At 41.1% G+C, this 23,406-nt stretch overlaps 1 protein-coding gene across 5 annotated transcripts in view; it reads left to right on the forward strand.

Annotated features, from left to right (window-relative positions):
* CBLB (Cbl proto-oncogene B) overlaps window positions 1–23,406 on the forward strand; it is a 163,714-nt gene that overhangs the window by 123,803 nt on the left and 16,505 nt on the right. For 3 of the 5 annotated variants that reach the window (XM_083174230.1, XM_083174228.1, XM_083174231.1), the window contains exons 13-15: window positions 11,093–11,236; window positions 11,935–12,035; window positions 19,966–20,112. In XM_083174230.1, coding sequence (XP_083030356.1) covers window positions 11,093–11,236; window positions 11,935–12,035; window positions 19,966–20,112 — 392 coding nt within the window. The remainder of the gene's footprint in view (window positions 1–11,092; window positions 11,237–11,934; window positions 12,036–19,965; window positions 20,113–23,406) is intronic. The other 2 variants (XM_083174232.1, XM_083174233.1) reach the window with 1 other exon arrangement.

The raw sequence follows: 23,406 nt of genomic DNA on the forward strand, positions 1-23,406 counted from the left end.
TCTACAACAGAATAGATTTAATCTGAGTGGTTGCTATGGGCAACAGTACATCTTGGAAAGCACACCCATCTTAGTAAATTTACCCCATAGATGCCCAATTTGGCCATCTACCCCAAAGATGGCCAAATCGGTCATCTACCCCAAAGATGGCCAAATCGGTCATCTACCCCAAAGATGGCCAAATCGGTCATCTACCCCAAAGATGGCCAAATCGGTCATCTACCCCAAAGATGGCCAAATCGGTCATCTACCCCAAAGATGGCCAAATCGGTCATCTAACATTGACATATGAGTTTGTATCGCTTATTGGATTGCTACAAGGGATAAAAGCTAATTATGCTATGTGGTTACTATTATGTAAACAAAGTCCTAGTAAGCCAGAAATCCTGTGGAACTCTTTTTCAAAGATGTAATTCTTGATATGACAACAACAATGTTTGTCAAATCTGGTATAATGGGAAAAGAAAAGAAAAGTTTTATCTTTAGTGATAATGTAGGACATTAAAACCTGTATTTGATATCAAGGCATGTAGAAGCTGTTCTCATTTAAATGTAAGCTCCCGGGCTGTCCACACGGAGACATTGCTTTTATGGCATATTGAAAAGGATCTAAAAGTATTAATTGCCCTTCGCCATGCTGCTTTTGGAATGGCTAAACATGGATTATTTTAATAAGCAGTTGACACTTCACTTAGAGCAGCAGCAGGAATGTTCTTTACGTTTTATTTGTGCCTGTGTGAATGTATTGTTAAAGTAAACTATTCTTTCAACATTGCAAATCTGCTTCTGTTCAGATGTATTTGGGGCTGGTAATGGGATTAAGTTCCAAATGAGTGGATGCCAGCTGGAGTTTTAAAGTGACACAGAACAGGGAAAAGCAAGTGAAGTCTGTGCCAGGTCATTGCTGTGTACCAGGATTCTTGCCAGGATGTGGCTGTAGCTCTGTAGTGCATTTGGCTACACGCTTGTTCTTAATGAGCCTTGTTAGGAACACAATGGCTCCGAGAATCAAAGCATCGGTGTTCCCTGCTCAAGAAAACAGAATTAAGCAGCTTCACATCTGAAACAAAATGATTTTGCTAAACGCTGTATACCTCTAATGGGCTACTGCAGTGTGCTGCTGAGGTGTCTGGGAAGTTATCCAGGCATTGGCATAGGTGGACCTGGAGGGCTTTATAACAAAATCCACATTGCTGGCAATAATTGTTCAAGGTTACTCATGGCTTTAAGAATGCAGCTGTAATAGGTCCTCTTTTATGTAGGCTCAGATGTTTGTGAACAGTTTTGTAAGGTGGCGCTTGTGAATGGTGTGTGTGTGTGTGTGTGTGTGTGTGTATGTGTGTGTGTGTTTTTGTGTGCGTATATAGTTTACAAATAGAAAACTAGTAGGAGTGGGCTAAACAGTAAGTGATATACCCCAATTGTAAGTACTGAATAGTTTACACGATGACTTGCTATTTTTCAGGCTGGCTTATAATGTACAGTTGTATCCACATACAGCGACCCCCCTTGATCAGGCTTTCTAGGTGCGCCATATCGTGGTGTGACTATAACACTGAATGTTTTTTGCTTGTGACATTTTTCCCGTTATTTGCATACAAAATGCTACATTAGTGTTTTCCAGAAAAACTTGATGTGACCTATTGTTTGCACTGTTTCTCAAATAAGGTGCACTGTAACAGAGAGCGATGCTTAGCACTACGAAGCTCACGCAGTATGTGTACCGTGACTTGCAGAGTATAGGTTATAGGTGTATGGAGAGACCTCTGTAGAACACTATTTTTCATTTTTAATCATGACTAACGGCTTGGCTTAGTTGTCGATACAGGACACTTGTCTTATTTGGTTTATAATGTGGGTGGCCATATTGGGCACATACCACTATTTGAAGAGAAATCCGGCTTACTGGAGTCTGTGGGCATAATTGAATAGCCCCAGCAGATCAGTTCTACTGCTTTTATACCATATAGCCAGGTCGCACTTGGGTTTTGCACGAGAGTCCAACCCAGGTGTGACCCAGCTTGTGATGTCCCTACCCAGCATAATGCCGGATGGGTGACGACAGGGAAGGCAGGTGCTGAGCCGGCGCTCGGAGATGAGACAATCCCCCAGCGCCAGCAATTTCATTGCAGTAAACAGGTCCCGTGTTCAACCCTCCTAGCTAGCCTGGATGAAATGTAGGTTCGCTGGACCTGGAATATTTCAACTGGGTGTGTTAACACTGTATAATCCCTGGTTGCTACGTGTTCATGTGCAATAACCCATGATATTTTGAGAAGTGTAAAAGCAGTATCAGTCTGCAGTAATTAGCCATGGTAACAAATCCACATCTACTTATTATTGCCTTGTGTGTCACATGTTCTTTCTATAGATCTATTCAGTTAACTTAAATGTTAAGGGGGGTGTTCAATCCCGGGTCACGACTGTCTATCCGTCCCGACAGCCATGACCCTGGCCTTTTTTCGTTTTGTTTGACCGCAGATCGCTAGGCGGGATTCAATGTCCCTTTTGGCGATCAGAGAAAAGGGGGCGGGTCCGCGTAAACGGACGTGGATTCTCGATATTTTGGCCGCGATCGCGACAATTCACTGCCATAATCGACAGAATGGGCCGGACTGCTTTTAAAGTTGGCCCCGTTCTGTCGATCTCCCTCCTCAATGCTGTCAGGCAAGACAGCATTGAATAGGCGCCCGCCGGAATTTCCCCTGTCGGAAATAGTGGCGGGGATTGAATACTCACTAAGTCTTATTTTGTAAATTGAAGCATGAAATGCAATTAGCGCAATTGTATGTATAAATATTGCCGCAAGCCTAGCATGCAGGTGTATCCAGTTTATAGATCTACAATGTCTACATTTTGGGGCTTTTTCATACTTCATATGCGGTCCATGGGTCGACAATGTCTAAGTTGACTGTCACTAGGTCGACCACTAATGTTCGACAGTGACTAGGTCAACACCTGTAAATGGTCGACATACCCATAGGTCAGTAATGACAGAAGGTCGACACAAGCTTAAGTTAAAAATGGGCATGGTTAACACTCACAAGGGCGACATGAGTTTTTCATGTTTTTATTATTATTATTTTTGGTGTAGAAGGACTAGGTTCATACCTTACTATCCAAGTGGGCATGGAGCGAGAATATAAGTGTGTGCTCGAAGCATGGCAAGCGCAGCAATACACTTACAGAGTGTCCATTTTGACATAGACACCAAAAACATGAAAACTCATGTAGATCTTGTGTGTGTCGACCATGCCCATGTCGGCATTTAGCTTGGGTTAACCTGTCAATGTCGACCTATGGTATGTCAACTATTACAGGTGTCAACACACTCACTGTCGACCATAAGTGGTCGATGTAGAAACAGTCTACCTAGACATTGTCTATCTTCTTATACCGTAACCTCACCATCATTGTCGTCATAGAGAGAGAACATAATAGTGTGCCGAGCCTAGCGAGGAACTGTGCCCAAAGCATGGTGAGCAAAGCGTTCCACTAACTGATGGTCCATGTCAACAGGTGTCGACATTGTCAACAATTTTTTTTTTTTAAGAACTTATGTTGCCCCTGTTTGAACCTGTAGACCTTTCATTTCATCTGTGCTTAGGATTGGCAGTACAAAAGGATTGCTTTAGATGGATTTAAAGTGCTTAGGAGTACATACAATTTAATATACAATATTTTATTCTCAATCATTTTGCTTAAGCATTTTTGTTGGAATTATCTGTTTTGTCGTGGACATTTCCAGTCGCCAAATTTCTTTCTAATCGAGAGCGTGAACGATTGGATTAATACAGGGATGAGCATTAAGCAGTCTGTCAGTGGCTGTCAGCTCTGCTACAGCTTTGGCATGGCTAAATAGCTAGACTGTGCCAGTACTGTGATGTGTAGTTCTACAGCAGCCGAAAGGCCTCTTACTGTCTGCCCCATATCTGCTCACTGGGATGCATTATAGAATATGTATGAATGAATGTGTGTAAAATTAATATGAATAAGACACTGTTGTAGCACTACCGGTCCTGGCAGATAATGCATGTGTGTCATCTGCATGCACATGTAAATTCAGCAACTAAATGGATTTTGGGTTCCTAGTAAATGATCATAGAATCAGAAAAAGGTTTTAATTTGCCACAAAATTGTACCGTTTAACCTTGGGTACTTATAACTGCAGTGCTGCCGCAATGACTATGTCGGACAGGACAGTATGTATTCAAATAATACTGACGTGTTTGAGCATGTAATTGTACTGCAGAAAACATTTCTTGCCAAGTATTTAGAATATGTTGTTTATTGTGTGTTCCTTAGCTAGATGTCAGGACACTCATGTGAAAGTCGTCTTCCTCCCAGGATTTGCTTGTTGGGAGGTGTTTGACTTTTAGATGTACTTTAGCTCCCTCTACAGAGACTAAACAAAACTGCAATGAGCTTGGCTTTACGGTTCTATTCAATTGGCTGTATATCTTACCTTGCATACAAGTCAAAGCAATATATACGTAATCCACGAATGGAAATCTGATTGTGTGGTAAAGAATGAAATGAATGAAACACATTTCAGTCTTAGTATTTGAGTTTTGGATAGTAATTCACTATTGATACTCCTGTATTTTGACAAACCCATATCTAGAAAAATCTCGTGTCTCAAGCATTCTGGATATAACCTACATTTCCTTTACCAATTTATGATTAAATGTCATTTCTGTGGTTATCGATCTGCTTCAGAAAATCACAAAGGCAATACAGTGGTAGCTGAAGCCACCCTTTATGCTGTTAGAACCTCAGGAATATATGTGCAGTATTGTATTTTTGTATTTCTTTGTGTAAGAATTTAATGTTTTGTGTCTGTTTGTAGTACCTGGATTTGAAGCCTTATGTATTGATGTCCAATTGAACCTAAACATCTGTTATTGTCCTCAGCAACCTCTGTCACAGCGACATGTTTTTAATTGCATTTGTCCATTTTGGTTCCATTGATGGGATCGTCCGCACTTAAATATATATATATATATATATATATATATATATATATTATCCATTGTATAAGCAACTACAATGTCCTAACCTTTTAATTTTGAACATTGGTTAATTGCTTTATGTCATTTGAAAAATGTCAGATGGTGTGGACATTTTCCTATTCTGTTTTTAGCATTATTATTTTTATAGTCAGGCCGAATGTACCTTTTTTTATTTTCTGCTCTCACTGCAGTGGAAATGCAAACACACTCAGAAGCTGTGGGAATACAATTTATGAGTATTATGTTTACCAGCCAGTGAAACCTGGCATACAGAAACTGGCTTACTGACATGCAATCATTTTAAAAGCTCGATGGATAGCTTGATAGGAAATGGGTAGCTTTATATACACAAAGAGGGGTTTCTGTTATTTGTGTGCAAAACCATTGTTATAGTGTAATATTTAAATTCAGATCAACCCTTTTTTTTGTCTTATTTCTTCAAATGGTATCTTATGTAAACGGAGATCGATCTATACAGATATTTGTTCAAATAACACTGCATCTTGAAATGACGTGCCCTCTGGTGGAATTAAAATATTTGCAAATTCCTAAATCTTTTTAAGGAGTAAAACGAATACAAACTTGCTGCATTGGAATGTAAGTGGTAAATAAAGCAGATGCAGGACCAATATTTTCATTACTCCTCCACACTTGTGCTTTGCAGCTGTCTTTTTGCAGAGAGCTGAAAAATGTCATATTGTTTTTTATAGTAAAACCGTTTTCTTGATTTGAATAATCGTGTTATGGTCCGGGGATAAAACTACAGAACATTTTTTTTTTTTTTTTAGAAAAGATTTATCCATCTATCAGATTATAAAATCTCTCATGAGCAGGGCCTCCTAGTGTCTTTTGGGGACTACACACTAAGCAATTTAGGGGCATTTTCTAAGATATCTCACTAGATGGCTTAGAACAGTGGTTCTGAACCTCGGTCCTCAGCAGTGCACGTTTTCCAGGTCTCCACACAGAATCACAGGGCAAATAATGATCTCCACCTGTGATCTTTTAAAATGTGTCAATGAATAATGAGTGCACCTGTGCACCTGCCGGGTGACCTGGAAAACATGCACTGTTGGGGGGTCCTGAAGACCGAGGTTGAGAACCACTGGCTTAGAAAGTGCCCCTACATCGCTCAATGTATAGGGGCCTTAGCAGTGCACGCGGCCCTGCGCATCGCTATCGCCCTGTGATTAATATCCAACATGCTGGATATTAATCAGGGCCAGTGTTCTCACCGGAAAACACTGGCACTAACAGATCGCTCAGCAGACAGTGCTGATACATCGCTAGGTGTGTATGCCTCATTGTCTACCTTGTATGTTCATATGTTCTATACAGTATGCTCTGCTTCCTCACTGTATGGAGCTGCAGATGTCTGTGGCCTTCTGCTTATCAGTAATCTTCTATGGCCTCTATCGCACAATGGCATTATTTGCAGGGAGTACAACTATGTATTTCCATATCTAATACTAATAGAATATCCCATACCATAATGACGTGCACATCCCTAGTGCAATCCCATATAGGAACTACTATCATTTCCTATGATTCCTTAAACTCATTCTGTAATGTTTTGCACAATGTTGTTTTCTGGACTCATTTGACCTCCTCTTATAACATTCTCTCTTTCCCAGCTATAACATTTAAACTCCAATATTTTTGCTATATTAGGCATTTTTGCAGTTTATAAGAAAAATATTGTAACATTTTCAGATTGATAAATGCCGGTAATCATACAATAATCATCTCCGTTGTAGCACAGATTTTGAGCATAATGTATGTGTACTAGATATTGTTTTTACACCATTGTCTTCTACCCAATGAAATTGGGTATTAAGCTGCAATTGAAATGTCAGGACCAATTGTGGTCTTATTTTATCCTTTACATTAGATCTATAGTGATGATGTGAAATGGCAAACCTCTAATAGAAACAGGTAAAAAATAGCCTGGTCTTACAGCTGCTGCTGAATATATCTATGTTGTTGTTATTCCACTTTCCTTGCAAGTGTTTTTCCGTAATCACTAGATGTTATGTGATAAAGACAGGGTGAGCGCCCTGACCTTCGTGGATGTGTTATGTATGTCTAACATACTGTAAGAAGGAATTGAGTCATTGCGCAGGCAAATATTACTATCGTAGGGCAAAGTTTTCTCTCCTGTGTAACAAGGAAAAAAATTGTAGCCATATTCGTGGATTTGTTCGGTGTCTTCTGTGTCAGACTAGTCTGTATTTAGAGTGTCATCCTCCTAGAATTTATCTGTAATATAACCTCTTTGTATCTGTGAAGAGCAGATCTAAAATAGTCTCCAAATTGTTCTGCCAATGAAACCATTTCTTCTGTAGCCAGTTTTCCGTTACAGGTAATATTTTATGAGTCCGATGGGAGCTTCTGTCTTTACTGAATGATTTGGAAAAAGTTCAATCTCTCTGTCTGCTGCACTGCCTGTCTGACATAGGATTGCCTGCTAGTTATTTTGTCTTTCATTTATTGCAGTGCTTCGCAAACTTTTTTTTTTGAATCACGACCATAGAGAATCAGCTTTTCTTTTTCTTTTCTTTTTTTTTTTTCACGGCACCCCTAGGATAAAAGTTTTTTTTTTTTTTAAAAGCAATATTGAAACAATATTAAATTTAAGTAAATGGTACCAACCTGTCATCCTTAGGTTCAGCTATATGGTGGTGTACAGTTGTGCTTCTGATTGTCCACATGTTTTGTGATTGGCGGCCTAAGCAATGGTTTTGCCAATTGCTTTGATCACAAGTGATTTGATCTGTTCCTAGACCACCTATCTGAGGCATGAGCCTCGCAGCTACCCTGGGTGATTAGGCATACACTTTGGGAACTATTTGTTTATTGGGTACTTGTGAGTTATCTGGGCGTCCGATTTTGGTACTAGATCGCATACGATATCGCATGCGATATCGCATGCGATTTGCGATTTGCATGCGATTTAGCATGCGATTTGCATAAGATTTGCTATTAATTTCATTACCCCACTATCCCCAAAGTGTGTCTATCAACGTGAACCCGAAGCGTGGCGAGCGCAGCGAGCCCGCGAGGGGCGGCGGTACGTGTCCTCCGACCTTTTCATGCCCTACTATCCACTAGGGCGTGGAGTGAGAATAGAATAGTGTGGCGAGCGCAGCGAGCCACCGAGCCCGAAGCGTGGCGAGCGCAGCGAGCCCCGCGAGGGGACGCGGACACCTTCACAGATATCCGCGTGCCCTTGCGGGCTTCACAGGTGTCCGCGTCCCCTCGCGGGGCTCGCTGCGCTCGCCACGCTTCGGGCTCGGTGGCTCGCTGCGCTCGCCACACTATTCTATTCTCACTCCACGCCCTAGTGGATAGTAGGGCATGAAAAGGTCGGAGGACGCGTACCACTGCCCCTCGCGGGCTCGCTGCGCTCGCCACGCTTCGGGTTCACGTTGATAGACACACTTTGGGGATAGTGGGGTAATGAAATGAATAGCAAATCTTATGCAAATCGCATGCTAAATCGCATGCAAATCGTAAATCGCATGCGATATCGCATGCGATATCGTATGCGATATCGCATGCAAATCGCATGCAAATCGTAAGTACCCAAATCGGACGCCCAGATAACTCACAAGTACCGTTTATTGTGTAATGTTTTTGTTTCCTTAACGGTCCTTTTAATATGTAAATTGATTCATAAAATTCGTATTTAATGTGCTACTAAACATTGTTGCTCTTACATATATATCTATACTGTATGTTATAGCACTGGGTTCTGAAACCTTCACAACCATTGCCCAGTCAGTACTGCAGATGGATCTAGTTTTTCATGCTGCTTTTACTCAAGAGCTCAGCACATGCATCTATGGGTGATTGAGTCATAAGCAACTTGGTCACTGGATATAAGGTGTTTGCATGTAGGCAGACATGTAGGGGAATTAAGAAGCCGCATATATACAATACAATTGTCCCTGAAGCCAGCAGTCATCAGAGATTTCTGCCTCCAGCAGGGGAAAACCCCCATAATCAGCAATAATATGCCCATTTTCCATCCACAATTGCAAAAACACATACTCTAGGTCTGTGACCTTATTACGGATCCTATGTGCTTTCGCTTAAAAACATGTCATTTCTCTGGGGGTAAAAATGGGCTCTTAAAACCCATATTGCGAAACAATAAGGCATATATTCAATGCCGTGGGCGAGCGGTGACTGCGAGCAGGACTTTTTGCTCGCAGTCACCGCTCACCCTGTCAGTATTCGACTGACCCCCCCTCATTCGCAAATTCCCCCTCGCTCCGTTTTTTGAGCGAGGGAGAATTGGCGTATGTGCCTCCAAAAGCTGCGAGAATCGAGGCTAATTACAGCGAGTTTGCTGCACTAGCCTCGGCTCTCGCAGTTTAGGGGAATCCTCGCCGTTCTGTGACTGCGAGGATTCCCCCGGAACGTTGCATAGTGCGAGCGGCCGGCGCGGGGGTTAAACTGCGAGGATCACTGGTTTTCTGTTCGCACCGGCATTGAATACATGCCTAAGTCTGCATGTTACAGGCTGCACATTTATGCTGTGGATAATAGTAATAAATATCATAGAATAAATAAAATGCAATATTGGTTCGTATTTGTCATTGTAGGTATTTTTGCTCAGGAATAACAGGTGTTAGGATATAGCCCTTAACTTTCTGCTTTTTTTAGTAATTGAGCGCACAAATCCTTATAATTTCCATGTAAATTCTGTATTTGTCACATAATCTATAAAATTATGTCTAGTGTCTGTGTGTCTCTGAAACAATGCCATCTTTTGGCAGCAAGTGAAACTACATCTGCTAGCTTTCAAAGCATTAGCTACAAGATTGTTTACTAGTTTATATTACCTGGTATTTGATTTACAGGCGAGGCTAGAATTAAATTTTTAGCTAAACTTAATTTAAATTGTGCATTATAAAAATTCCTACTTTGTCTTTCATGACTTTACTCCTCCCCTCCCCCATCCTTTCTACTGGTAACCCTTCGGACACTGCACCTCGGACCCTGGTAATTGCCGGGTTAGCCAAGTGCCGACCCAGGTCGAGGTGTGGTATGAAAGCACCAAAGCTTATAACCTGGGTCAACCAACCCAGCAATTCAACACTGATCATGAGAAGGGTTAAACCTGGTCATCCTCTGTATTATTGGTGACCTGGGTTTAATGTGAAAGCACCTGACCCGGCTTTGTGATGTGAAACGGTATAAGAGTAGCTGTCCCCCAAGGATCTGTTCTAGCGACCCTCATACTCCCTTTATAAATCCTCTTTTGATACCCATATCTACCTTTCCTCTCCTGACCTCTCCCCCTCTATTTTCAATAGTTTCTTCAACTGTGCCTCTGCTATCTCTTCCTAGATGTCTTTATAGCATTCGTAAACGTAAACTATCTATCTAAAGACTGAGCTGTTCATATTTCCACCCTTTTGCATGACTTAACTTTACATAATTTCTTTATCCATTGATGACCGTGCACTATCTTGGAGTTATCTTTGTTGATGCTTTCTTCTTTAAGATATAAATTCACCTTTTACAGACCTGCCATTTCCATCTTCAAAATATTTCTAAGATCAGACACACTCTCAACCTGGATGCTATGAAGGCCATCATCGACTCATCAATTGTCTCCATATTGGACTACTTTAACCACGTGCACCTCTTTCCACACTTGTCTGACCTCCATGCTGCTGCCCGGCTCATCTTCCTCAACAAACATTATATCTACTTTATACGCTTTATATGTTTTGCACTTACTCACAGTCCTAATACATTCCCGTCCTATTTAAATCCCTGACCTTCTCTCTCTTTACACTCCTGCCCACTTTCTGTACTTCACAAATGATTGCTTCCTCTCCTGCCAACTGAATACTTTCTCCCACTCCAGTCCTACTCCTTACCTCTGGAATTCTCTACATCTCCCTATCAAAATCTCTACCTCACTACAAAACTTAAAACTGTCTCTTAAGAACAATCCATCTCTCATTCTAACCCTCTGTCTTATGCTAGAATGATATATTAGATCTAGGAAAAGTGCTACTTTTAAATCTACATTTTTAAGAATATATTTTTTTCTTCCATAGGTGTCCTTTACTGTTACATTCAATGTCTGAGAAAGTACGAAATTCTATAGAAGGTGATGATTGTGACTATAATATTCCATCCTCTCACCCTGTATCAGTACGACCATTGCTGCTTCACTGTCATAACGTAAAACCTTTTACAAGGTAAGTGTTTGAATGAATTTTTTTTGTTTTTCATATGAGCATGTATTCACTTTCTAGGTCTTAAACTAGTGGCTCATTTCTATATAGAAAATACTGTATGTAATGCTTGCTCGATTGCTGAAATATTACTATATTACATTCTAATTGAATTATTTGAATGTGTTCTGAGGTTTTATTCTTCAAACCAGGGGTGTTTTAGTGGACCTACACATCCCAGCATGCTCTTCCCTAAAAGTAAAACAGTTGCGGGATTTGCTAGGATGTTTCGGTCCCCATCATCTGAATGGTCGCATGTTGAGCACCCCTGCAGTTTAAACTATGAATGATCTTCAGAGGTTTGTGAAATTTAAGATACATAGTTCACAGTGTTGATATAAAGGCACAAATCTCTATTTATGTGCGCATATGATGTGCTTTTGCATACTGCCAGATGCAAATTTTTGCATATTTGTGTGTATTCATCATATCCATCAGTGTATCTTGTCTAGATCTTGTCTCTGTGAAATTGGACACTTTGGCTAGACACTAGGCCATAGTATTGCTGTCACACATAACTACTATGAATTGTGGGAGTGTAGTGGGCATGTATCAGTCAGAGGCAGACTTTCCACAAAGTAACCTAGGTGCATGCCTAGCGCTCAGCATGGCCCAATAGATAACAGTTCTATGTTAAATAGTTAAACATTGACCTATCGAAGGCTTTGTTCTCTTCTTAGGCTATGTGAGAATGGGCAGTGTTTGACAAATGGAACACACAATGACACATCTGACATTAAAATGCTTAAGGCTCCAGACCTTGGTAAGTACAATTTAAATAAAAATCCCTAACCTGAAGACTGATGGTTTGTTTTTGTTTTTTAAGTTGCTACAATCATTTAAAGGCCGTATACATACATGCATGCAATTTGTGTTGTAGCAAGATTCTGAGACTGTCATCAGTCCATTAATGCCCCTTTCAGACCGCACTTAAAAACCAGTATTTTGCCGATTTTTAACCGTTTTAAACCGGTAATCTGTGCGGTCTGAAAGGTGCAGAACCACTTTACCGTTTTAAAAAAGCAGTTTTTTTTTAAAACAGTTAAAATGGAGGGTCCTACCCATTTCAGACCCGGTATTTTGGCATCAAAATCGGGTCTGAAACGGTATTTTTGACACAGCCAATGAGCGGACCCAGCGAAGTGAATATTTAATGAGTGCTCATTAAATATTCACTGCGCTTAACCCCCTGGAGCCCCCCGCGCGCAGGGTTAACACCCTCCCCCCGTGCAGCCGGTACCTCCTGCGTTGAGGATCCCGGCAGTATGGACAGATGCGCTTATAAAAAAAATTGTCTTTCGGAAATGGCTGCCCCATAGGAAAACCTGTTTAAAAAAAAACTGTCTTTCGTATGGGGGCAGCCATTTTCCCAAAGACACTTTTTTTATATAAGTGCATCCATCCATATTGCCGGGATCCTCAACGCAGGAGGGGGGGGGGGTTCTTAAACACATTGGGGGGGGTTAGCCCTAGGGGGGGGAGGGGGGGTTGTGTGTGTTAACCCGCGGGTGGGGGGGTTGTGTGTGTTAACCCGTGGGGGGGGGGGGGTTAAGACCGCACTGGCTTTGACCCTGTATTTGGAAAGTTTACAAAAACGGGTATGCCAGTGTCAAAAAAACGGCACTTAAACGGTAATATACCGTTTAAGAGATGCTGTGTGAAAGGGGTTTTACCTGGCAGACCCCTTTTTGGAAACGTTTTCAAATACAGGGTCAAAGCCAGTTATGCGGTCTGAAAGCAGCATTATTTCCTGCTTAGTGTTTTTAGTTTTTTCTTTTTCCTTTCAGTTATGAATAAGCCAAGATATTCATCATAAAAATGAATTTAGGATAATGCTAAACGACAGAACTTTATATAGCAAACTGATTTGCAGAATCTTTTATTTATTTTTCCTTTTAAGTTGGGTTTTAGGTAGGCTGAGTTGAGCATAATCTTTGTGCCAAATCAACTTGACACCTAAAAATCCACTTTGGCTGACAAATGTTGTTTCTGAGTTCCGCGCTCAGCTAACAAATGTTACTGTTAATTAGCAGCAGCAGCTGGGAAGAGAATTTCACCCATAATCCTAACCTTGTATGATCATTCCCAGATAATGCAATAAAAACATCCAATTAACAGAATACGTAAACATAGATCGAAAGAAGTTGTGTTTTTCTCCCCAAATACAGTTTCCTGTTCAGAAGCTTCATCACTATATTCATTCCTATTTCATCGAAATGTTTTTTTTTTTTTTTTTTTTTTTTTTTGGTGCCTGTAAAAGAGCTTACTCGGGCAGAATTGTAAAAGGTTTTAACTAGACAAAATATTGTATGTAATATGTTATGTCATTTTATACTCTTCGGTATGACATGATCTTTTGCACTGCAACATGATAAACTGTCTTTTGATGTTGCTATCTTTGCCCTTGATATGTTTTTATATATTGTTTGTCATGCTTTGTACTTAAGTATTTGCTTAACACCTGCATTCTCCTACAGATACTCTGACCTCATTAGAAGTGCTAAAAATATATGTAACTCCTACACATAGCTAGAGAGTCATTTTGTGGCCCAAACAAATATGCAGGTGAACACAGTTTATCAATTTCAAGATGTCCGTGCCTCAGATACATCTCTATGCATTCTTATCGTGTTTAAGCCAACAAAATGATTGCCAGGTGCACTCTAATATGGACTTTATGTTACAGTAGCAATTGAGATACAACAATGGGCAAGCATTGTAGGAGTCCCTTTGTTAGGATTTGTAGCCATGTCAAATCTCGTGTGTACTTTTTATGCCTATAGAAGAAGGAATAAACTGCAAATGGTTTGCGATTCCATTCTTATTTGGCTCTAATTGCGATCACTGATGGGAGGTTAATGAATGGAGCTATGAGAGAAAACTGAAATGGAGCAGTAGTGTATACAGTACTTCCTAGCCTCCTATGGGAAGGTCTTTCCAATATCAAATACCATTCTCGTGTGTTGTGCACTGGTGGTAAATAGGTGTGCCATAATTTGTCGACATTTATTATGTTGTCACTTATGAATTGTTGATGTGATTAGAATGTCGACAAAACACCTCTGGTAGTCTAGTGGTGATTTACCTGGTGTCTGTGAGGTCATCTTCACTGCATCATATATGGAAGATAGAATGGCAGGAGCAGCTGACCCACCACAAGTAACTCTCCAGGCTGCAAACTGTTCCTTGGTATGCATTACAGACCCCAGTACTTGTTCTGCTGAGTGGGATTTTTGATGACTTTTATAAATGAAAGACTTTAATAACTTTCTTATACTGCACCGATATTAGCAGTGTTGGAGAGAGAATATTACTCTGAATGATTTTATATTGTGTGCAAGTACAGTCTATCCCAGTAAGGGCATGCTATATATTTTCCTTTACTAGCCTGAAGTTGGCTGCCGATTGGCCATTTTCCTTAAGATTACTAGCAAATTGATGATTGGGGGCCAGATGTATCAAGCTTCAAAAGTGATCAAATGGAGAGTGGTAAACAGCCATCCAATCAGCTCCTACCTGTCCTTTTTCAAACCCAGCCTGTGACATATCAGGTAGGAGCTGATTGGCTGCCTCTTTATCACTCTCCATTTTATCACTTTTAAAGCTTGATACATCTCTCCCTTAAAGTTTTTTTTTTTTTAAATAAGGGCAAACTTATGCTTTTTACACATGATGAGATTTGACATTATGGGCCAAATGTAATAGGGTGAGAGTTTCAGAAAGTGAGAGATTTTGGGAGAGTTTTCCCATGTTTTTTAAGGCAGCAATCAATTACACTGCAAAACCAGGTTGATTTTGCCATGTAATTGATTGCTGCTTTAAAAAACATGGGAAAACTCTCCCAAAATCTCTCAATTTCTGAAACTCTCAACCTCTTACATTTGGCCCTAGATTTTGACTATATAGTCAAAATCGCATGCAGAGCGCACAGGTTTTTTACTATGTGATCCCGATGCGCGGGACAGCACAAATCGAAACCCAGATAGACAGGGCAGCAATGACTATATAGTGCAAATCTAATGTAGATAGCAAGAATTGTATGTAAATAGTACAGGCTTAGCAAAGATTGCATAGCACTCGAATATTAAGTCGAATAGTGAGGGAATCTCATGGTGTGTACACACCATAAGTGCAACCTGGGGCCATCTCTATCTCCATTAAATGATGCACACGCACCCTGCCATATGGGCAGATGTAGATTCTCTCTGTGGCTGGGATGCATGATATCGTATGCATGTATTACAGCAGTGAGTTAGTGCACCCAAGTATGAATAGTCGCATCTGTGGTCACACAATATAATACTAATGGATCATAAGTACGAATATTTGCATGTACCCGCTAACGTGCACACACATTGTAAAGAACTAGTTGCACATAGTCACAGGTGCGATGATAAAGGCTAGATATGTAGGATGTAAAGGAATGTGATTCGCAAGACAAGACTACCTCTTCTCATTGCTCTATGGTCCAATTCTTGATTCCCACATGTCCATTGGGAGTGCTTTATTCAAGGATAAGCCTGGGCACCCTAGACCATGGGTCCTCAAACTGCGGCCCTCCAGATGTTGTGAAACTACAAATCCCAGCATGCCTTGCCACAGTTTTAACACTCCCTTATAGCAAAACTGTGGCAAGGCATGCTGGGATTTGTAGTTTCACAACATCTGGAGGGCCGCAGTTTGAGGATCCATGCCCTAGACTGTGGATACGCAGCCCTATATGGGGATGCATTCACTATAATGGCACGGTATCCTGACAACTGCTTGGAGAATGGCACCAGTATCCCAGCAGCAATTAGATTGACTATGCCAGAATTCCAACTGCAGAGATCCCGAAGGTAAGTATGCTGGGGATGGGGGAGGGGTTAGGTTTAGGCACTAGTAGGAGTCTTGGGAATAGGCTGTGGGATGGAAATTTTAGGGTTGGGCTGCAGGGAGGTTTAGGGATAGACACTTAGGAGGGGGGTTAGGGTTACACTGCAGGATGAGGGGATAAGTTTAGGCGGCAGGGTACAAGAGTTAGGGTTAGGCCCCAGCGGGGAGGATTAGGGTCAGGCTGCAGGTAGGGAGCAAGCAGCAGGAGGAGGAGTTTGCAGGTAGGGAGGGCAGGTAATTATACTGGCCTCTATTGGGATTTGCTCCTTTGGGATGCTGGTGCTTGCCTTCTGACCGCCATTCTTCCGTATGTATACCCCCATATTCAGCAAGCTATGATAGAAAGGTGGTAGAACATATAGTGTATAGCCAGCATTAACTTTTGTGCTGCAGTAGTTATTCTGTGGATTTGAGCCAGTTGCGTTAGCCTTCGCTCCTTACACACATCAGTGAGCCTTGGGCACCCATTGCCATGTCCCCAGTTCACCAATTGCCCTTCCTTGGCTTACTTTTGGTAGGTAATAACTACTGCATACTGGGAACAATGCACAAGACCTGCCATTATAGAGATGCTCTAACCCAGTTGTCACAATTGGCCATTGTTATAGTTGCACAGATCCTTGTGCGTGCCCGTTTTTTCTTTTTTCCAACACAACTACTTTAAGAACTGATCACTGACTTGCTGCATAATATTATCCCACCCCTTGGGTAGGTGTCAGTCTAATGAGGTAATGTTATTCACAGCACATGTCAGTGGTTTTACTGTTGTGGCTGATAGCTTTATGTTATAGGGTGCGATTTCCAGAAAATTAAAACTGGTAAAAGTGTCAAGAATGTAGAAAGCAAATAACTGTGATTTGACATTTCATGACTTCAGCTTTATAGATTGTATAGATTCTTGTAAACCATACCCTATATTACATATACCCCATTGTGTGTGTTTGTGTTTCTTTCCTTCCCCCTCGATAGGATACATTTTACTAAGGCTTCTGAAACAGACAAGCGGCTGTGTTGCCCATAGCAACCAATCAGATTCTAGCTATTTTTTTCTCTTGCATTCTAGAAAATGATGGACACAATCTGATTGATTGCTATAGGCAACACCAACAGGTGTCTGTCTTAGAAACTTTGGTAAATATGCCCCTATGTCTGAACAACATGGTGGTATAGTGGTAACATTAACGCTCTAGCACCCTGATGTCTTTTTATTCATTAACCGTTGTTTGAGTGCACGCATATTCCGCAGCGCTTTACAGAGACTATTTGTCCATTCACATCTGTGACTCTTTCAATCTTTTAAGATTATTCAGAGCCGATCGCTGCTGTGTAAATTTGCACTACCCCTCTATCTGATAGTCACCAAGTAAGAACCCACCGTGTGCAAGTCCACGACTGATCGCTGATCACATGCCAGCTACAAATCCATACACAACTCACTCACCATCTCATGATTCTCCCAGTCTTTGAGAGTGCGCATAACTCTGTCCCTTGCCTCAACTTTGCGACAGAGACAAGCTGATCAAGCCCATCGCTGACGTCATGCACCCTCTCTGAAAACGCTTAGGCACGCCTGAGGTTTTTTGCCCACTTACAGAAAATGTCCGGTTTCCACCCCGAAACGCCGGCTTCCTGTCAGTCATATTGCGAGGGCATTGCAAAATAAAAGCAATTCGAGGATTTTTGTCGCTGTTTGGCTCACGCATGCGCGCTACGATCCGTACACATGCACAGTTGTTCGATAATCCATGTGCTTGCGAATTCACACATCAGCAGTCGGCTATGAATCACCCCCTGTATTTACTGCCACATTGTCAGGAGTACCTGGGGGAAACCCACACAGGCAGAATATAAAAAATGTGCAAATTTTTCTTTAAAGTGCTGCATGTGTATAAACTACAATAAATAACTCCTAATATAACGGTTACATGGAGAAATTAAAGGTCCAAAATGTCACTCTTGAAAATCCTGATGTACTTGGAAAACTTGGGTATTTTGCCGTTTCTAAGAACATTTTCACCATAATTGAAGTCTGTCAAAGAGATTGATCCACCCGGTGCTCTGAAACCACACTGATCTCTGATTGAAGAAGAAGCCAATTATAGCAACATAGTGGGCTTACATCACCATACACCCTATGACCTGATACACAGCAGGTTAAATGATGCTGCATGCCACTCTGTATTCTACAAACAGGGCTTAAAGCCTATTGAATCTGTTTCTGGTATTGGACTTAATTGTTAGGGCCTGTATCACAAGCAAACACAAATCCCATTGCAACTGCATCTGTGTAGGTTTAAAGAAAATATACTATTACAACAGTTGCTGGAATTTGTGTAGAGATGCTCATGGCATCTTCTGTAATCCGCAGCTTGGATACGGAGACAAAACATCGGTCACACCATGGAACTCTCTCAAAAAGTCCTGTTTCACTCGCCACCATATTCCCCTTACCAAATGTTTCCGATTTTGTCAATCAAATTGCGTCCAAGTCCTCCCTTGCCACCAGTGTCGACAACCTAAGTCGATGCACACATCATGTGACTTTGATGTACGTGCAGTCCAAACAATTCGCTCAGATCTGCAATCATCAGCACCTTCAGGTTCTAAGTCCTTTTACTATGGAAAACTACCTCCTTTCCAATGTAATCCAGCATAATAAAACAATTACATAAATATTGAAATTGGAACAGCTATGAAGGAAAAACAAAAACTTGTTCATAAAGCTGTAAAATTGACTTGAGATAAAATGCACTTTTTTAACCAAGTGTGATCTATATTTTTAAGCACGCTGAAATAGCTGACGGCACCAACACTTCTCTTTAAATGCAGGGGTTTTGCAAACGGCTTTAGCTACTGAAGCTTCATGCTTTTTATATTTACTTTCTTTTGATAGTTTCTGCTGACTCAGAAATTCCTTTTTTTTGCTTATCACACCTGTACAATGTTTAGACATATCATCACTTAAAGTATTAAATCTTGTAGCAAGTTCTCCGTTTCTTTGTTGGTAGATTCATGGAAAATTATATCCTCTCTCTTTGGTTAGCCACAAATGCAGCAATACAGTAAGATTAGATAACATTACTTCAGGGACTTGTGACAGCTGAAAATAGGACTTGCTCTGTTTCTTCTTAAGTGGTTTATATCTGTCTAATGTTTTTTTTGTGCTGGAATCTGCTGACTTGTTTCATCTGCTTTCTTTCCTTCCACTCTGTGATTGTTGTAACAGTGCTATATGTTTCTCGATTTTCTTCAAGTTTGACTTCTTTTCTATATATGTTGTTTTTTACCATATAACAAAAATTGTACAAACCACTTTTACTCCAGCCCTGCAAACCCGGGTTTTTGTACAGGAGCGCGTAAAGTCCTGGGACTGCAGGTGGTGTAAAAGGTCATCGACCCAGAAAGTGCTGTGCAGTGTAAACGGGTAACCTGGGTTGATGAGATCTGGGACCCATTCACTGCAATGGAAAAGCCAGCTCTGAGAGATGCTCTCATCTCCCAGTGCCGGCACAGGCCCCACCGACCGGCATTCTGTCGAGTTGGGGCGCCGATCTAAAAGGGTTTGCAAGCCGGGTCACACCCATCTTGGAGCCGAGTCAAAAATTTCCTGGTGCGACCCGGCTTGCTGGTGTAATAGTAGCATAGCATCTGTATTTTGATGCCTTAGTCCCAGGTAAGTGATTGTGCTCTTTCGTTTCTGTCCTAAAATGCAGTTCTTAATTTATACCAAAAATGTACAAAACATAAAACCTAAACTTGAAATTGTGCTGAATATTCTCACTACAACTAAAATAGGCATGATTTCTATCCATATGCAGGTGAAGAATTATTTGACAGTTCCCCTCCTTCGCAACCCCCACCGCCACCACCACCCCCAGTGCGTGCCTGCGTCACGGAGCATGTAAAATCGTCTGCATCAGGAAGCAGACCAAATTCAGGCGTGGACTTATTTCTTCCTCCTATGGGTAAGATTGAGACTATAAATGCGAGGAAAATTGCCACAACCCACATTAAATGGAAAACTATTACCGCCATTTCCATTAGAACTATTTTATTGATTCCTTTCCAGAGTGTTGAATACCATCATGCATTAAATTGCAAAACATTAAGATTTGCATTAAATCTCCCTCCACTTACAGGCACTTGCCACAAACAGCACATTAGAGGTTCTTGTTCTCTGAGTGTCTGCTGGCCATTTAGCAGAAAATTGATTTGTCTGCGGGTCACAAACAACACAATCAACCACTGAAGTGGCACAAATGAAACTCTGTAATATGAAGGGTTCATAAAAGACGCATTAAGAATGTTGAAAGTGGTTTATTTGAGTCTCTCTGGGAAAGAAGGGGTAAATCTTGTTTGCCCTTATGAGTTTAAACAAAAAACCTTGATGTCAATTCCCATGTGTTAATAGGCTTATTCTATGGAAGCAGACCACACTTAAGTATATATTTTGTCTATATATCATAACTCATTATTTTAGAAGTTGTTTAATATTTAATAGTCGACTCTATTACTGAATTAACTTGTGCCATATATAGACGTGGCAAGCAAGTGGCCTGGTGTTTTGTCCAAGTCGCGCTGCACATGCTTTTCGATGGTTCTCCGAGCGCAAAAAAAAAAATTGCATGCAGCAAGCGTGTATTTGAGTGGGCGTTCCTGTGAGGTAATGGGGGTGGTTAGCCAGGTATGTTGTAGACGACCGCTTTAGATGCAGAACGGCTCTCACAGGACGCCATGTTCAGATGGAGATACTATGTCTATTGTAAGGCTGGTGCTAGATTTATTGGTGCACCGAGATGGATTTGCACCGCTGCTAATGGGTGTCTCCTTATGAAGATCGTCAGCTGCACAATTAGCATTAAGACATAGACACTGCAGAAGATGTAGCATGGTCACCTCTGCGGCCAGATCATAATCTGTCTCCTTGTGTTTTATAGCTGCTGTACACCTTTCTTGTTGTTTCACTTCAGAAGACAATGAGCTATTGCAGCATGCTGTGTTCCTCCTTAGTAGTGGCTTGAAATGGTTAATGTGTTACCTGAAGGAGGATTTTAATGGCATTACAACTATTTCGATGTTTGACAGAATAAGTATGCTTGTGCGCCCCTGGCATGAATGTATTCTAATAAGAAAGTAATTTCCTTGGAGATAGTGGCCATCAGATTATTTTACTCTGAGGCTGTGAGTCTTCTTAATATTCCATGTTAGAAAAATCCTGGATATTTATATGTGTGAACCTGTTTCCAGTATAGTGTTGGGGAAATAGGTCTGTTTTAATTACAGGGGTACTGTGAAGTTGGGGACTGTGACCAGTGCTATTCATATGTAGTGTACTCTTTTAATGTGGAGACCAGTTCCCTAATATCCTGAATATTAAAGTGAACAATACATTGAAAGTAAAAGTCCATTTTTGTACTATAAATATTTTAATAAAGTTAATTATTTATTAACCGTTTCTTATATAGCGCACACATTCCGCAGCGCTTTACAGAAAATATTTGAACATTCACATCACTCCCTGCCATGTACACGCACACACAGACATTCTAGTGTTAATTTTGTTGGGAGACAATTAGCCTACCAGTAAATTTTTCGATTGTGAGAGGAAACCGGAGTACCCAGAGGAAACCCACGCAAGTATGTGGAAATCATACAAACTCCACACATTTAGGCCATGGTGGGAATCTAACCCATGACCTCCGTACTGTGAAGCAGTAATGCTAACCATTACATCATCCGTAATGCCCACAGGTATTACTATTTTTTACTCTTATTAGCATACAAATCAACATTAGCTAGGAGGCAGCTCACATGTCTTGCAGATCTGGAAACAACACACAAAGTGAAATTCAGGGTACTTACATAACGCATGCGATGGTATGCGATGCGACGCGATTTCGTTGGTTAGTGTACGATGGCATACAATTTTCAAATTGTATGCCATTGTACATGACATACAATGCCATACGATGCGATTAAACATTGTATAAGCACCCTAATGGGTGCTTATACAATGTTAAGCACCCTAATGGGTGCTTACAATGTTAAATGCACTCCCACGCCACCCCCCCACTATAAACGTGAACCCGAAGGGTGGCAAGCGCAGCGAGCCCGCGAGGGGCGGCGGTACGCGTCCTACGACCTTTTCATACCCCCACTATCCACGTCGGCGTGGAGTTAAGAATAGATTAGTGTGGCGAGCGCAGCGAGCCACCGAGCCCGAAGCGTGGCGAGCGGACGCGGATACCTATGAAGCCCGCGAAGGGACGCGTTTACCTGTGAAGGTATCCACGTCCCCTCGCGGGGCTCGCTGCGCTCGCCACTCTTCGGGCTCGGTGGCTCGCTGCGCTCGTCACACTAATCTATTCTCAACTCCACGCCGACGTGGATAGTGGGGGTATGAAAAGGTTGTAGGACGCGTACCGCCGCCCCTCGCGGGCTCGCTGCGCTCGCCACACTTCGGGTTCACATTTATAGTGGGGGGGGTGGCGTGGGGGTGCATTTAACATTGTAAGCACCCATTAGGGTGCTCAAAAGCACCCTTTAGGGTGCTTATACGATTTTTAATCGTATAGGGGGTCAAAATCGCGTCACATGGCATGCGATGCGATACGTTTATCGTACGATGCAGAAATCGGGCGCCGCCAAAATACACAAGTACCAATTTCAGAAAGCAGCATTATTTTCAAAAAATATACTTTACTGCATCCAGAGTGATGATAATGATAGTAATGTATACAATACATAGACAATCCCACACACATGCATTTTTCCAATGTAGCTTCAAATAATCTGGTAGACTATTTATTTGGAATTACATGTTAGTGTGTGTCTGATAGTGGCCTGACTGGTGATGATGATAATACATTCCCGATATAAGGTATCTACACGTCACAAAGGTACACCTCACACAACCCGTTATTTTTCCTCTATTGATTGATTATTGTTTTAGCGGGGATATACATTTTTATGAATACATCTCGTAGATTTTTGGAACGTCTATAGCAAGGCATAAAGCGTGTGTCTCCCAAATACAAGTTTACATATATATGTGTGTGTGTGTGTGTGTGTGTGTGTGTGTGTGTGTATATATATATATATATGTATATATGTATATATATATATATATATATATATATATATATATATATATATATATATATATATATATATATATATATATATATATATATATATATGCAGAAGAAAAAAACAGAGAGTGCACGATGTGATTATAAACGTAAAGGGCACTTTTACTG

Source organism: Crinia signifera, chromosome 2 (genome assembly GCF_055691185.1).
Source record: "Crinia signifera chromosome 2, ASM5569118v1, whole genome shotgun sequence".
NCBI lineage: Eukaryota > Metazoa > Chordata > Amphibia > Anura > Myobatrachidae > Crinia > Crinia signifera.